General features: G+C 42.9%; 1 protein-coding gene across 2 annotated transcripts in view; it reads right to left on the bottom strand.

Annotated features, from left to right (window-relative positions):
* Positions 1–16,559, bottom strand: part of AK7 (adenylate kinase 7) — an 89,563-nt gene that overhangs the window by 62,069 nt on the left and 10,935 nt on the right. For both annotated transcript variants that reach the window (XM_037831914.1, XM_037831915.1), the window contains exon 4: positions 11,394–11,488. In XM_037831914.1, coding sequence (XP_037687842.1) covers positions 11,394–11,488 — 95 coding nt within the window. The remainder of the gene's footprint in view (positions 1–11,393; positions 11,489–16,559) is intronic.

The raw sequence follows: 16,559 nt of genomic DNA, 5'->3' as shown, positions 1-16,559 counted from the left end.
TGAGCCCAGGTTGTGTTCCAGCTCCTCTTCCAGCTCCTGCACATTCTTCAAATTGTTGCTTTGGGGTGTTTGGCCCTCTCTTACCTTCTTGGAGCAAAGTGTCAGCAAAAGTCTGCTTTCAATGGCCGTCTCCAAAATGTCTGTCTTTGCAAGCTCCTTTTGTCTGAGCTCTTACAGGCTCCAGTGATTTAATTAAGACCCATGATGAATGGGCGGGGCCACACCTCCATGGAAATGATCTGATCAAAGGTATTACCCACAGCTGGGTGGGTCATATCTCCATGGAAACAGCTTAATCCAAAGATTCCAACCTAATCAACACTAATACCTCTGCCCCCACAAGATTTCATTAAAGAGCATAGCATTTTGGGGGACATAATATATCCAAACCGGCACATAAATGATATTTCACTATGGTTTTAATTTGTCTTTCTCTGATTGCCAATGAGATTGAGAATTTTCTTTTTTCTTTTTCATTCAGATGTCATCTTTTGTGAAATGCCTGTCTTTTGTTTATTTTCCTATTGGATTTTTTTCTTATTGATATATATAGGATGTCTTTATATATTTTAGAAATTAATCTTTGGTCAGTTATATTTGTTGAAACTATTTTCTCCTAGTCTTCAGTTTGCCTTTTCACCATCTTTATCTTTTATTTCTCCACTTTAAAATTATAGAATATTTCAGACTTAGACAGAAATAGGGAGAAATATAATCAAACCACATGCACCCATTACCAATTATCAACATATAGCCAAATCTTGTATCATCAATACCCCTGCACACTTCCTTATCCATCTGGATTATTTTGAAGCAAATCTCAGACATAGTATCATTCCATCCACAAAAATTTCATTAATTTTATTGCAGCTGATTTTTGTTTTAATCTTCATTTTATTGAGATATATTCACATACCACGCAGTCATACAAAACAAATCGTACTTTTGATTGTTTACAGTACCATTACATAGTGGTACATTCATCACCCAAATCAATCCCTGACACCTTCATTAGCACACACACAAAAATAACAAGAATAATAATTAGAGTGAAAAAGAGCAATTGAAGTAAAAAAGAACACTGGGTACCTTTGTCTGTTTGTTTCCTTCCCCTATTTTTCTACTCATCCATCCATAAACTAGACAAAGTGGAGTGTGGTCCTTATGGCTTTCCCAATCCCATTGTCACCCCTCATAAGCTACATTTTTATACAACTGTCTTCAAGATTCATGGGTTCTGGGTTGTAGTTTGATAGTTTCAGGGATCCACCACCAGCTACCCCAATTCTTTAGAACCTAAAAAGGGTTGTCTAAAGTGTGCATAAGAGTGCCCACCAGAGTGACCTCTTGGCTCCTTTTGGACTCTCTCTGCCACTGAAGCTTATTTCATTTCCTTTCACATCCCCCTTTTGGTCAAGAAGATGTTCTCCGTCCCACGATGCCGAGTCTACATTCCTCCCCGGGAGTCATATTCCATGTTGCCAGGGAGATTCACTCCCCTGGGTGTCTGATCCCACGTAGGGGGGAGGGCAGTGATTTCACCTTTCAAGTTGGCTTAGCCAAAGAGAGAGGGCCACATCTGAGCAACAAAGAGGCATTCGGGAGGAGGCTCTTAGGCACAACCATAGGGAGGCCTAGCCTCTCCTTTGCAGCAACCGTCTTCCCAAGGGTAAAACCTGTGGTAGAGGGCTCAGCCCATCAAACCACCAGTCCCCTATGTCTGTGGTCATGTTAGCAACCATGGAGGTGGGGTAGGCAAATACCCCTGCATTCTCCACAGGCTCCTCAAGGGGGCACTACATCTTTTTTTTTTTTTTTTAACTTTCCCTTCTTTTTAAAATCAACTGTATGAAAAAAAAGTTAAAAAGAAAACAAACATACAATAAAAGAACATTTCAAAGAGACCATAACAAGGGAGTAAGAAAAAGACAACTAACCTAAGATAACTGCTTAACTTCCAACATGTTCCTACTTTACCCCAAGAAAGTTACCTAATACAGCAACATTTCTGTGAACTTGCTCCTACTGTATCCATCAGAAATTAACAGACCATAGTCATTCCTGGGCATCCCCAGAACGTTAAATAGCTTATCTGTTCTTCTTGGATTATTGTTCCCCCTTCCTTAATTGCTCTCTATTGCTAGTTCCCCTACATTCTACATTATAAACCATTTGTTTTACATTTTTCAAAGTTCACATTAGTGGTAGCATATAATATTTCTCTTTTTGTGCCTGACTTATTTCGCTCAGCATTATGTCTTCAAGGTTCATCCATGTTGTCATATGTTTCACGAGATCGTTCCTTCTTACTGCTGCGTAGTATTCCATCGTGTGTATATACCACATTTTATTTATCCACTCATCTGTTGAAGGACATTTGGGTTGTTTCCATCTCTTGGCAATTGTGAATAATGCTGCTATGAACATTGGCGTGCAGATATCTGTTCGTGTCACTGCTTTCCGATCTTCCGGGTATATACCGAGAAGTGCAATCGCTGGATCGAATGGTAACTCTATATCTAGTTTTCTAAGGAACTGCCAGACTGACTTCCAGAGTGGCTGAACCATTATACAGTCCCACCAACAGTGAATAAGAGTTCCAATTTCTCCACATCCCCTCCAGCATTTGTAGTTTCCTGTTTGTTTAATGGCAGCCATTCTAACCGGTGTTAGATGGTATCTCATTGTGGTCTTAATTTGCATCTCTCTAATAGCTAGTGAAGCTGAACATTTTTTCATGTGTTTCTTGGCCATTTGTATTTCCTCTTGAGAGAACTGTCTTTTCATATCTTTTGCCCATTTTATAATTGGGCCGACTGTACTATTGTCATTGAGTTGTAGGATTTCTTTATATATGCAAGATATCAGTCTTTTGTCAGATACATGGTTTCCAAAAATTTTTTCCCATTGAGTTGGCTGCCTCTTTACCTTTTTGAGAAATTCCTTTGAGGTGCAGAAACTTCTAAGCTTGAGGAGGTCCCATTTATCTATTTTCTCTTTTGTTGCTTGTGCTTTGGGTGTAAAGTCTAGGAAGTGGCCGCCTAATACAAGGTCTTGAAGATGTTTTCCTACATTATCTTCTAGGAGTTTTATGGTACTTTCTTTTATATTGAGATCTTTGGTCCATTTTGAGTTAATTTTTGTGTAGGGAGTGAGGTAGGGGTCCTCTTTCATTCTTTTGGATATGGATATCCAACTCTCCCAGCCCCATTTGTTGAAAAGACCATTATGACTCAGTTCAGTGACTTTGGGGGCCTTATCAAAGATCAGTCGGCCATAGATCTGAGGGTCTATCTCCGAATTCTCAATTCGATTCCATTGATCTATATGTCTATCTTTGTGCCAGTACCATGCTGTTTTGGCAACTGTGGCTTTATAATAAGCTTCAAAGTCAGGGAGTGTAAGTCCTCCCACTTCATTTTTCTTTTTTAGAGTGTCTTTAGCAATTCGAGGCATCTTCCCTTTCCAAATAAATTTGATAACTAGCTTTTCCAAGTCTGCAAAGTAGGTTGTTGGAATTTTGATTGGGATTGCATTGAATCTGTAGATGAGTTTGGGTAGAATTGACATCTTAATGACATTTATCCTTCCTATCCATGAACATGGAATATTTTTCCATCTTTTAAGGTCCCCTTCTATTTCTTTTAGTAGAGTTATGTAGGTCTTTTACATCTTTGGTTAAATTTATTCCTAGGTACTTGATTTTTTTAGTTGCTATTGAAAATGGTATCTTTTTCTTGAGTGTCTCTTCAGTTTGTTCATTTCTAGCATATAGAAACATTACTGACTTATGTGCATTAATCTTGTATCCCGCTACTTTGCTTTTCCAATTTGGATGCCTTTTATTTCTTTGTCTTGCCGGATTGCCCTGGCTAGCACTTCCAGCACAATGTTGAATAACAGTGGTGATAGCGGGCATCCTTGTCTTGTTCCTGATCTTAGAGGGAAGGCTTTCAGTCTCTCACCATTGAGTACTATGCTGGCTGTGGGTTTTTCATATATGCTCTTTATCATGTTGAGGAAGTTTCCTTCAATTCCTATCTTTTGAAGTGTTTTTATCAAAAAGGGATGTTGGATTTTGTCAAATGCTTTTTCAGCATCTATTGAGATGATCAATTGATTTTTCCCTTTTGACTTGTTAATGTGTTGTAATACATTGATTGATTTTCTTATGTTGAACCATCCTTGCATGCCCGGAATGAACCCCACTTGGTCATGGTGTATGATTTTTTTAATGTGTCTTTGGATTCGATTTGCAAGTATTTTGTTGAGGATTTTTGCATCTATATTCATTAGGGAGATTGGCTGGTAGTTTTCCTTTTTTGCAGCATCTTTGCCTGGTTTTGGTATTAGATTGATGTTAGCTTCATAAAATGAGTTAGGTAGTGTTCCATTTTCTTGAATGTGTTGAAAGAGTTTGAGTAAGATTGGTGGCAGTTCTTTCTGGAAAGTTTGGTAGAATTCCCCTGTGAAGCCATCTGGCCCTGGGCATTTATTTGTGGGAAGATTTTTGATGACTGATTGGATCTCTTTGCTTGTGATGGGTTGATTGAGGTCTTCTATTTCTTCTCTGGTCAGTCTAGGTTGTTCATATGTTTCCAGGAAATTGTCCATTTCCTCTACATTATCCAGTTTGTTGCCATACAGTTGTTCCTAGTATCCTCTTATAATTTTTTTAATTTCTTCAGGATCTGCAGTTATGTCACCTTTTTCATTCATTATTTTGTTTATATGGGTCTTCTCTCTTTTTGATTTTGTCAGTCTAGCTAGGGGCTTGTCAATCTTGTTGATCTTCTCAAACAACCAACTTTTGGTGATATTTATCCTCTCTATTGTTTTTTTGTTCTCTATGTCATTTATTTCTGCTTTAATCCTTGTTATTTCTTTTCTTGTACTTGGTTTAGGATTGGTTTGCTGTTCATTTTCTAGCTTCTTCAGTTGATCCATTAGCTCTTTGATTTTGGCTCTTTCTTCCTTTTTAATATATGCGTTTAGTGCTATAAATTTCCCCCTTAGCACTGCTTTTGCTGCATCCCATAGGTTTTGGTATGTTGTGTTCTCATTTTCATTCGTCTCTATATATTTAGCAATTTCTCTTGCTATTTCTTCTTTAACCCACTGATTGTTTAGGAGTGTGTTGTTTAACCTCCAGGTATTTGTGAATTTTCTAAGTCTCTGATGGTTATTGATTTCTAATTGTATTCCATTGTGGTCAGAGAATGTGCTTTGAATAATTTCAATCTTTTTAAATTTATTGAGGCTTGTTTTATGTCCCAGCATATGATCTATTCTGGAGAAAGTTCCGTGAGCACTAGAAAAGTATGTGTGTCCTGGTGATTTGGGATGTAGTGTCCTGTATATGTCTGTTAAATCTAATTCATTTATCAGATTGTTTAGGTTTTCAATTTCCTTATTGGTCTTCTGTCTGGTTGATCTATCTATAGGAGAGAGTGATGTGTTGAAGTCTCCCACAATTATTGTGGAAACATCAATTGCTTCCTTTAGTTTTGCCATTGTTTCTCTCATGTATTTTGTGGCACCTTGATTGGGTGCATAGACATTTACGATTGTTATTTCTTCTTGCTGAATTGCCCCTTTTATTAGTATGTAGTGGCCTTCTTTGTCTCTCAAAACATCCCTGCATTTGAAGTCTATTTTATCTGAGATTAATATTGCTACACCTGCTTTCTTTTGGCTGTAGCTTGCATGAAATATTTTTTTCCATCCTTTCACTTTCAGTTTCTTTGTGTCCCTGTGTCTAAGATGAGTCTCTTGTATGCAACATATTGATGGCTCATTTTTTTTGATCCATTCTGCGAATCTCTATCTTTTAATTGGGGAGTTTAATCCATTTACATTCAACATTATAACCGTGAAGGCATTTCTTGAATCAGCCTTCTTATCCTTTGGTTTATGTTTGTCATATTTTTCCCCTCTGTCTATTAGTATCCTTTATTGTACCCATACCGAATCTCTTTAGTACTGAACCTTTCTCCAAGTCTCTCTGTCCTTTCTTTGTTTCTCTGTCTGTAGGGCTCCCTTGAGTATCTCCAGTAGGGCAGGTCTCTTGTTAGCAAATTCTCTCAGCATTTGTTTGTCTGTGAAAGATTTAAGCTCTCCCTCAAATTTGAAGGAGAGCTTTGCTGGATAAAGTATTCTTGGCTGGAAATTTTTCTCACTCAGAATTTTAAATATATCGTGCCACTGCCTTCTCGCCTCCATGGTGGCTGCTGAGTAGTCACTACTTAGTCTTATGCTGTTTCCTTTGTATGTGGTGAATTGCTTTTCTCTTGCTGCTTTCAGAACTTGCTCCTTCTCTTCTGTGTTTGACAGTGTGATCAGTATATGTCTCGGAGTGGGTTTATTTGGATTTATTCTATTTGGGGTTCGCTGAGCATTTATGATTTGTGTATTTATGTTGTTTAGAAGATTTGGGAAGTTTTCCCCAACAATTTCTTTGAATACTCTTCCTAGACCTTTACCCTTTTCTTCCCCTTCTGGGACACCAATGAGTCTTATATTCGGACGTTTCATATTATCTATCATATCCCTGAGGTCCATTTCGATTTTTTCAATTTTTTTCCCCATTCTTTCTTTTATGCTTTTATTTTCCATTCTGTCATCTTCAAGGTCACTGATTCGTTGTTCAACTTCCTCTAGTCTTGTACTATGAGTGTCCAGAATCTTTTTAATTTGGTCAACAGTTTCTTTAATTTCCATAAGATCATCCATTTTTTTTTATTTAGTCTTGCAATGTCTTCTTTATGCTCTTCTAGGGTCTTCTTGATTTCCTTTGTCTCCCGTACTATGGTCTCATTGTTCATCTTTAGTTCTTTGAGTAGCTGCTCTAGGTGCTGTGTCTCTTCTGATCTTTTGATTTGGGTGCTTGGGCTTGGGTTATCCATATCGTCTGGTTTTTTCATATGCTTTATAATTTTCTGTTGTTTTTGGCCTCGTGGCATTTGCTGAACTTGATAGGGTTCTTTTAGGATGTGTAGACCAATTGAAGTCCTTATCTCTGATTTATCAGATCTACAGCTTCGTGGAGTACACTTTCTCTAACTAACCAGCAGGTGGCGTCCACGAGCCACCTGTTCTCCACAAGCCAGTTCTCCCCTGCTTAGCCTTTTTGGTGAGTGGGGGAGTGAGTCTTGTGGGGTCCAATTGGTGTACCAAGCTTGCGTGTGTAGTTGGTGTTGCCTGCCCTGTATATGGGGCGTGTTTCTGGGCAGTCAGGGAGGGGGGGGTGGCTCTAACAATCAAATCTCCCTGGTGATTCTAGAGTTTTAAAGCTGCTGCAATAGTCTAATCCTTCAGTTCAGTCCTGCCACAGTTTGTCTCTGCCACTGACCCACAAGTCCTTGGTATTGGCGTATGGCTCCTGAGACTTGCAAGTGGGCCCCTCTTCCAGGCCGTGCATCCCGGGTCCTCTGTTGAGGGATGAGTGTGCTATGTCACAGGTGAGTGCCGTCCCCCCAGGGCGGCTCTGGGCTGCTGGGCTGTGTAGGGAGGCTCCCAGTCTGCTGAAATGATGGCTGAATGGGGCTTTGTTAATTCACACTGCTCCACCTTCCCAACTCTGGGACAATCAGCTGAGGTTGCAGGGAAGGCTAATGTCCACGCCCAGTTTTGTGGTGTGTGCCTGTTATTTGAAGCACTTCCGTCACACTGGGTTGTCTGGGGCAGTTCTGGCCTATGGGGCTGGCGATGGGCAGGAGTGTTTCCTGTCCACCAGGATGATGGCTGTGAGCGGACACCCCCCTTTTCTTGGGAAGTTGTGGTGTTTAGTGAATTTTCTCAGCCACTGGATTATTGCGTTTTGTCTCAGAGCTCTCCTAGTTCTGCTCTTGACTTGACCTGCCCAAGTTGCAAGTCTTTGAAGCTTTCTGTGTCGGGCTTCTTAGAGTAATTGTTTTAGAAAAAGATAAAAGGATTAAAAAAAAAAAAAAAAGGGCCCTCCTCAGAGATCTAATGGGTTATTGAAATGCTAAGAGACAAAGCAACCAGGGCCATTAAGGAAAGGTCCACAGGGCAGAGAGATCAGCTTTTCTTTGGGATTTGCATATGCGCCTCAGGGCCCTTCCCCTTTCTATGTTCACCAGAACTCCAAAAATCCTCCGCTTTTATTTTGGAGTTTCTCGTGTTGTTTTTTTTTCTCTGTGCCTGTCTTCTCTCTGCTGGGCTGGCTGCTCTCAGATTCTCTGGTGTCTGGTCTCAGTCTATCTATGGTTGGAGTTTGGATCAGTAGAATGAGATTCCGATAAGGGCTGCCACTGCAGTTCTCCCTTCTCCTTCCCGGAGCTGACAGCCCCTCCTCCCACGGGACTGAGCCTGGCAGGGAGGGGCGTGGGTCCCCTGGCCGCAAAAACTTACAGATTTCGCTGATCTCAGCAGTTCCACGTTTTCATGAGTGTTGTATGAAGTATGCCCAAAGGCAGATTGCTCTGTGGTGTCCAGTCCACGCAGTTCCTGGCTTTCTACCTACTTTCCTGGAGGAGTAACTAAAACATACAGCTCACCAGTCTGCCATCTTGCCCCACCTCCTGCAGCTGATTTTAAAGCCTAGCATTATTAGGTTTGTTTAAGAAATCCTTCCCTATAAATGCTATAATTTTTCTTTAAAAAATTAAAGGTATATTTTTTACATTTAATTATTTAAATGTAATCTGGAATTATTTTTGTGTGTGTGGTGTGAGATAGGGAATGTGGGGAGAAGGATGGAAGTGTTCCATATCTTGATTTTTCAATGGTTATGCAGCTGTATTAATTGATCAAAACTCATAGAACAGTACACTAAAAAGGGTTAATTTTATCAGATGTAAACGATGCCCAAATAACCTGACTTTTAGAAACATCATTTGACATCAGGGAAATGTAAATGAAAACCACAATGAGAGGATGGGGGCATACCAAAAGAACATGAGAGCCAACCTAGGAGCCGTTTCCCCATATTTTCTTGGGGGAACCATCTTTTCTCTGCTCTTGGTCCATCTAGTTTAGGAGGCTGGTCATCACTGGCTCTAGAAGTGGGTCCAGGATCCCAGGTCTGGCCAATCAGGGTACCACATTCCCCTGGCCACAGTGGCTGGTTCAAGGTTAGGCCCATGATCAAGACCTGACCCATAAGCATGTTCCAGCCCCTGGGTGGAGCATCATCTATTCAGGAAGCAAGGATGCTCTAAAGACATAAACCTGGAAGCTCCTGGACCCCAGGAGGGGGAGCTTACCTTACCTGAGAACGAAGCCTTCCAGAGGAGGAAAGGAGTGATAGGAGGGAAAGAGAAACAGAGTGAGGGTGAGCTTTGAGGACACTGTTTAGGCTTCTGGACCACCTGCCAGAAGTCCATCATTGGATTTACCAGTTATGGGAGATAATAAATTCCCCACTTTGCTTAAGTCAGTATGGGTTGGTTTATAATTGAAAGAGTCAGGACAATCAATGAAAAAGTGAAAAAAAATGGCCAGCCAATCAACTAACCAATGAATATTATGTAGTATACCGTTTACTAGGCGCTGTGAGGGAAGGAATGATAAAAAGAATAAAATAAACTGGCCTCCAAATGAGGTAGATGAGTGAGCATTACAAGACAAGGACACAGAACCCCTGGTTTCTGTCCTCAAGGATCTCCCAGTCCACCCAAGGATAGAGAAAGTGAAAAAAAAATCCTTGTTATAAATAACGTATCCCATTGCTTCTAAATTTCCCTTTTTTCTCACATTTGGACGTCTCTGAAATTAGAATGTGTCTTGTGATCAACAGCTTAGTACAATTGCAATCATGCAGGAAGCACTGAAGTTGAGTTGTCATTGCCTGTGCCTGGCCGATCTTGAGCACAACTATTGGTATTGTCATCACTTCAGATTGCAGTTGTGTACATTGTTGGGACTATGCACGTTGATTTGGTTGCCCTTTGACATGACATGTCTTTCAAAAGCGTCCGTTGCAATTCAGCACTGAAGTGAGAAGGAACTGCATATGCGCAAAGCCATGGGGACAGAGCAGTAAATGTAAATTAGATGTTAGTCAAGAAAATGAGCAATGTTGGATGAATGAATATTAGTCTACAATTCCTAAGTAAAAACCACATGCTTTACAGGAAAAGAAAGTACCCGCAAGTAAATGACACAATTTAAATTTACTGCTGAGTTGCTGTGTAGAAACAGACAATGTAGGCACGATTCAGAGCAGTTAGACAACAAATATGAAGGCATATGGGGAATACTGTAATCTCTGTATTTTGTTTATATTTTCTTTTTAATATATGCACATAAGTGTGAGGCCATAAACCAGAGAAGCCTTAAATTCCTAGATAAGACAACTTGCCGCCCTTAAGTGCTTCTTGAAGTGCATGTGTGCATTCCTAAGTACCACAGTTATCTGTACTAGAATCACTCCTGCTACATCTCAGTAACTTCAAAAAGACATGTTTAAGATCTTGCAAATCCCAGCTTGGCTCTGTGCCTTCCCTGTTCTTACCCTACGTAACCCCCAGTAACCCTCTGGGCAGGGTGGAGAGCCACTCTGAATGTTCTGTGGCTGCCCAGCACCAGCTTCTTGTAAGTTCTCTAATAGATTGTTAGTATTTTGCTATATGAAGTGGTCTGCCTCGTTTTTCAGCCTTACATGCCCGTCAGACTTTGGTGGAACACATTCTGTAGGCTCAGGGTCAGACATGCAAGAATGTATATGACAAAAATACAGGTCTAACTGAGTCTAAAAGAGAGCTTTCAATACATTTAAAATAAAAATTCTAAGTGATAAGAAAGCATCTGATAACATTTTATAGAGAAAGCCCTAGGGACACTTCAGAGCCAAAAAACCTGTGCCCTCTTGAGTTTCCTCTGTAACTTTTGAAACTTGTAATCCCCACCAAGGCAGCTGGCCCAGAGAGCCAATCAAGCTCTTAGTTCATTACCTTTGACCCAACACAAAATAAAGCCCATCTGCCCTAAACCCACCTCCGTAAGGGGGCAAACTCTGGTCAAATCAATTGGAGTCAAGCTAACTTCCTTTTTATGTCTATAAAACTCCTTTGCCATACGTAGAATTCCAAAGCGACTTCCATTCTTTCAAGTGATCTGGCTTCCTTTGTTGCAACAAAACTTTGGTGTCCTGAATTAAATGATATAGTCTGCAAACTACTCCAGTTTGCCTTTCACGCATTGTTAGAGATTAACAGGCAGATTTTTTTTTCTTAGTGGCATATAAAGCAATGGAACCCTTTAGAACTGAGGAAGCTTAGAGTCAATGAACTCTGTCGAGTGCTTATTATAGAACAGAGTTCTGGAGTGTGAGAATACACAACGCACTATAAAAAGGTCCCCTTTGCAGACAGATTACAAGGCATGAAGGGTGAAATGTTGCAGAAAGGAAAAGTAAACACACTACTCACAGGATCGAGGGGCTTGGATCGCGCCCAGGTCATCATGGTGGAGAGTAAAATAAATATCTTCCGTTTCTCAAAATGGCCCACTTCTTCATTCAGTGCTGCAGGGACAAAAAATGGAGCGGTTATTTGGATCCATGCAGAACTTGTTCTCCAAACCCTGTGTACTGATGGTTAGCAGTGGGGCTTAAAGTTACTCCTCCCAGGAGTGACCTGGCACCAGATGGCATTACCGCTGATGCTTTGCTGTCCTGCCCCCGTTTTTTGAAAAAGGATTTTATGCAATTTTATTGAGATATATTCACATACCATACAATCATCCAAAGTGTGCAATCAGTTGTTCACAGTATCATCATACAGTTGTGCATTCATCATTACAATCAATTTTTTGAACATTTTCATTACTCCAAAAAATAAGAATAAAAATAAAAGTAAAAGAGAACACCCAAAACATCTCACACTCCTTTTCCCCCCTATTATTCACTTACTATTTGTCCCCCTTTTTTCTACTCATCTTTCCATACACTGGATTAAGGGAGTACGAGCAACAAGGTTTTCAAAATCACACAGTCACACTGTGCAAGCTGTATGGTTATATGATCGTTTTCAAGAATCAAGGATACTGGGTTGCAGTTCAATAGTTTCAGGTTATTTCCTTCTAGCTATTCTAATAGACTAAAAACTAAAAAAGGGTATCTATATAATGCACAAGAATAACCTCTCAGCTCCATTGAAATCTCTCAGCCACTGAAACTTTATTTTGTTTTATTTCTCTTTCCCACAATGCCGGGTCCAGGCTCATCCCTGGGAGTCTCCTGCCTCCCTTTTTGCTGTCTTTCTTCCCCAGCCTCCTGACACCTGCCGAGCCCCGCTCCAAGGTTTGTTCCCCATCAGTCAGCATCCTGGTTAGTGGCAGGGGCTTTCACTCTTTGGAGGGTTGGTGGTAGTAATCAAAGCTCGAGTGACTTGGAACAATCTGGGCTTGATTGAATTCTCACCACCATGAAGTGGGTGCTACTGCTCTCCCTTTTTTGCAGATGAAGGAACAGAGGCACAATTTGCCCAGAATCAACAGAGAACAGCGTTGGAGCAGGGAATCCAACCCTAGCAGCCAGGCTGCCTGGGAAGCGAGCAGGGGTCCCCATCCCAACTAGTGGGGGGCTGGAGAGGACCTAGATCAGAAGGGATGGCCACTGGGTTGGCTCTCTATTCAGCTGAAGCGGTTGTGGAAGGAAGGAAATTGGGTGCACCCACCCTTCCCACTCGCCTTGGCTGGTGGGGGGGATCGTGGCTGTGCTGTAGGGGCCGGGGGCCGGGGGTGTGTGTGGAGGACGCTGGTGAGGCTGAAATGCTCGACTGCAAACCATCTGTGGGGATCAGAATCCAGAACAGTGGAGGGGTTGAATTACCAGGGGGTTTGTTACTTTAGGGGACGGCTCCACGCCTGAAATGTGTTCAGCTTGTGACTCCCTTAAGATGTTTTTTTCAAGACACTTACTTTTCCAGAAAAAAATCTAAGCCATAAAGTGAGGTCTAATTAAACTGTCGGAGGATCTAAGTGACACAGTTGTCATGGTACTGTTTTAGTCTCATGAGTGATTTCTTAAACAACTACCAAAAATTTAAAAAAAAAAATCAAATACTATATCCTAAATCTCATAAATGTATGGATTCATACCCTAAGATGAATTAAGTCTAAAAACACTATGTTCACATATTAATCCCAAATTCAAATGTTAATTTTAGTTTCTTTTTAAATTCTAACGGGGACAATTGCTTCCTCTATTTTGCTCTTTTAATCTTACTGCTCTGCTATGCTCCAGATCAACCTCTTTTGTGAATAGTTGGCACACTTAGATGTCTTCTAGCTGGGTTATCCTTTTTTATTTATGATATTTATAATGAGTCTAAAATGATCTGATTGTTTACTTTCAAACATGCACTTTATCCATATATGTGTAAAAAGAAAAAAAACAGTTAATATGGCTAAGAGATTTACAATGGAGTCGGGAGGTCACTCTGGAGGTGACCTTCATGCATGTCTCAGCCTGATATCACAAACTGCCGAAGTGTGCACAGCCTCCAGCAACAGTGTTCCTCAAAACCCCGAGGACACTGGGACACCAGACGCAAAGCACAAGATAAGGAACTCGGTAAATCATCCAACCCGAAGGACATTTGGGGTGCCCTAAATATCCACCAACCTCAGACAACTTGCATAATCTTCTTTTCCTTTAAAAACCATTCCCTGGAAATGCCAAGATGTGACAAGAAGTGTGTTGCTACCTGAATCTGTGCTCCCCTAATTGCAATTCAAGACCCCAAATAAACCCTTTTGTTGCCTTGCAGCTTAGTTTGATATTTCTCGGTTGATATAAGAAAGACTTTAAAAAATATATATATCAGGTTTTCAGTGCAAATATTTTCTCTCATTTCTAATAATTTATCATTTTCTTCTATACATTCTTTTCTTTCTTTTTTTTCTTTCTTTGCTTTTCTTTTAGTATCTGTGAAAGACAAGATAGGAAAATCGTGCTTTTGTAAATCAAGTTTTATTGGAATGTGGCCCATTATTTACTTATTGTCCATAGCTACTTTCTCCTGACAAAGGTAGTTAGCTTGCAAAGCCAAGGTATTTAGTATCTGGCCCTTTACAGAAAAAGTTTGCTGATCCCTAATGGAATTCACTTAAAACAATATATGCAAAGCATTGGAATATCTGGTGCTTTGTGTCCTTTTCGGCTGTCTTCCAGTTTAGAATGATGATTCAAATGAGCTGATTTGCCTTCTCCATCACTCCTGACTTAATGAGGAGATGACTCATAAGGCTAGCACAGTGCTAAACACCATCTTGTTCTCTTGTGCCTGAGGCCCCTAGAGCTCCTTAAGTTCTCCAAAGCATTTACAAAATGCAAGCATTCTTTCTACAGTACCTTCCACAAGCCTTCCCTGACCCTTGCCATCACTGAATATTTGTTGAACGGAATCTAATCCTTCCAAAAAGGATGAACCCCTTCCTCGGGTCCTATCACTCTTGTGTATCCCTTTCTTGTAAACATGCCACCTTCTCTCTTGTATTAGTTTCTCACATTGGCCTTTGCTGTCCTGTGTGAATTATAGTGTCCTGGGGGCAGAAAACTTTGCTTATTTGTCTTGGTACCTGCGGGTGACTGAGCTTGTACCTCAACTTACCAGGCCTGGGCCAGGGGACCTGATATCACCCCCTGGGGAGGGTAGTGGGTACGGGCGTTAGTGCCCTCTGCAGCCCCCCCGAGCCTGGGGAGCGAGGTCAAGGCAGCTCCCTTTTCCTCACCCAAAATGCCACGGGCAGGGGAGGCTCGCCGGAGGGAACCGCCTTTCTCCCAACCGCCCTTTCCCCACTTCCTTATCTTGCCCACACACTCCCTTGTGCCAAGGCCACTCCTGCCACCACCAGCGCGCATGCACCGTGGCCAGAACAACTCCCGCCCGCTGCAACGGCTCCTGCGTCCTCTCAGAGCCAATCCTAGCCCCTCTCCCTTCAGTATTGCCATTTAAGGCTGCTTCACCTCTTTTCCAGCCCTGCCCTTCTTACCAGCCTATATAACCTGTAATCACCCCTGAATAAATCTCTTTGACGCATACTCCTACTGGATGAAGAGTGTTTTGTCCTTATCGCCGCCCTCCACACCTTGCACGCCTCCCGCCGAGGACCTGGCCAAGTCCTCCGCCTCGCCCTCGCCTCCGGGAAAGAGCCCCCGCCGCCGGTACACTTTAAGCAGCCCCGAGAGCTGAGGGCTCCGCTACCGGCCGCCACTCCCCCCAGAAGCAGTAACCGCGACTGCAACTGGTGCCCCGTGTGAGGAACGTCTCCACACAACAGTTCGGCAGGTCGCCCGCTCGCCCGGACGCCTCTCCAGCTTCCCGTTTCCTCGCCTGCAAGGTAAGGGCCGCCTCTCCTTCGCCGCTTCTGGAGCCGTGTGAGGTTCACCGCTCCGAAGCCGCTCCTCCCTTCCCCCACGCTCTCTTCGTCCTCTTGTATGCGCACTTCTATGACCCCCGTTCCTCCTAACGCTCTCCCTCTTCCCCTCCATTACTTTGCTGTGGTTCTTTGTATCTTTGTTTCCTCATTTGGCGCCGTGTGCCTCTTTGCAACCGCCCCCCCCCGACTGCTCCCGTTGCCAAAGGGCACTGCTTTCCGCTCTCGCCGTCTCCTTCGGCCTTGCGGCCACGGTTTATCTCATTCTCTCTGCTCGGTAAACAACCCCCCCTCCTCCCCCCTCAGCTATGGGTAATCGTCTATCTACGTGCCAGGCACCTCAAGTTCGTGCTCTAGCGGGTCTCCTGGACACGCATCGCTGTAAAGTGTCTGTCCGGCAGCTGCAAGTATACTGGGACCTCCTGCTGCCCTTTAACCCATGGCTCACCACTTGCCATCTTTGGGACCCTGTTACTTATGATCATCTTATTGATCGAGTCACTAACGCCATGGAACATGAGAGCAAGCGCTTCCCTCCCGGCTTGCTCCCCACCTTAATAACCATCCGCTCCTGCCTTCAAGGCTCCCTCCCCCCTGATCGAGGCCCCGTTAAATCCAAGGAGGCCCTATCAACCCAGCCAACAGATTCAGATAGCGATACTAATTCAAATCATGACTCGGACACGGAGTCCTTAGTCGAGCAGATTAACAACGCGCTCGAGGTGACTCCCAAAAAGCAAAATAACATTGCGCCACGCCAAGATGGCGAACTTCCTCCTTCTTTTTCCATCGAGGGGAGGAAATGCTCCGGTGATGACATCAGCCCTAAGCTGGGCCGGAAACCGCGTACGCTTTACCCCGCCCTTCCACAGGGCGGAGCTGATCCACCATCTTGTGTCTTAGCCACACCCACCGCGCCGCCATCTTGCAACGCTTGGGGCCTCCCACTCCCGTCTCCCCCTTCGGCGAGCTCCCCCTCGGAGCCGCTACCGGCAGCTGCCGCCGCTCCTTCCACCCTGCCAACTAACAACCCCTGGCTGCCTTCTACACCTCAAGGCAACCCTTGGGGCAACGCTCCCCCTACCCCCACTCCCGCGCCAAGTCCTCTGCAAGCGCGTCCTCCTTTCTCTCGTGCTTTTCGCTGCTTTCCTCTTAACCTTGCCCCCACCCCACAGAAACCGTATGACTGGTATCCCATTGACTCAGATACTATC

Source organism: Choloepus didactylus, chromosome 4 (assembly GCF_015220235.1).
Source record: "Choloepus didactylus isolate mChoDid1 chromosome 4, mChoDid1.pri, whole genome shotgun sequence".
In the NCBI taxonomy this organism is placed as follows: Eukaryota; Metazoa; Chordata; class Mammalia; order Pilosa; family Megalonychidae; genus Choloepus; species Choloepus didactylus.
Note: the sequence above shows the minus strand (reverse complement) of the source record. Positions and strands in the feature narration are given on the sequence as shown.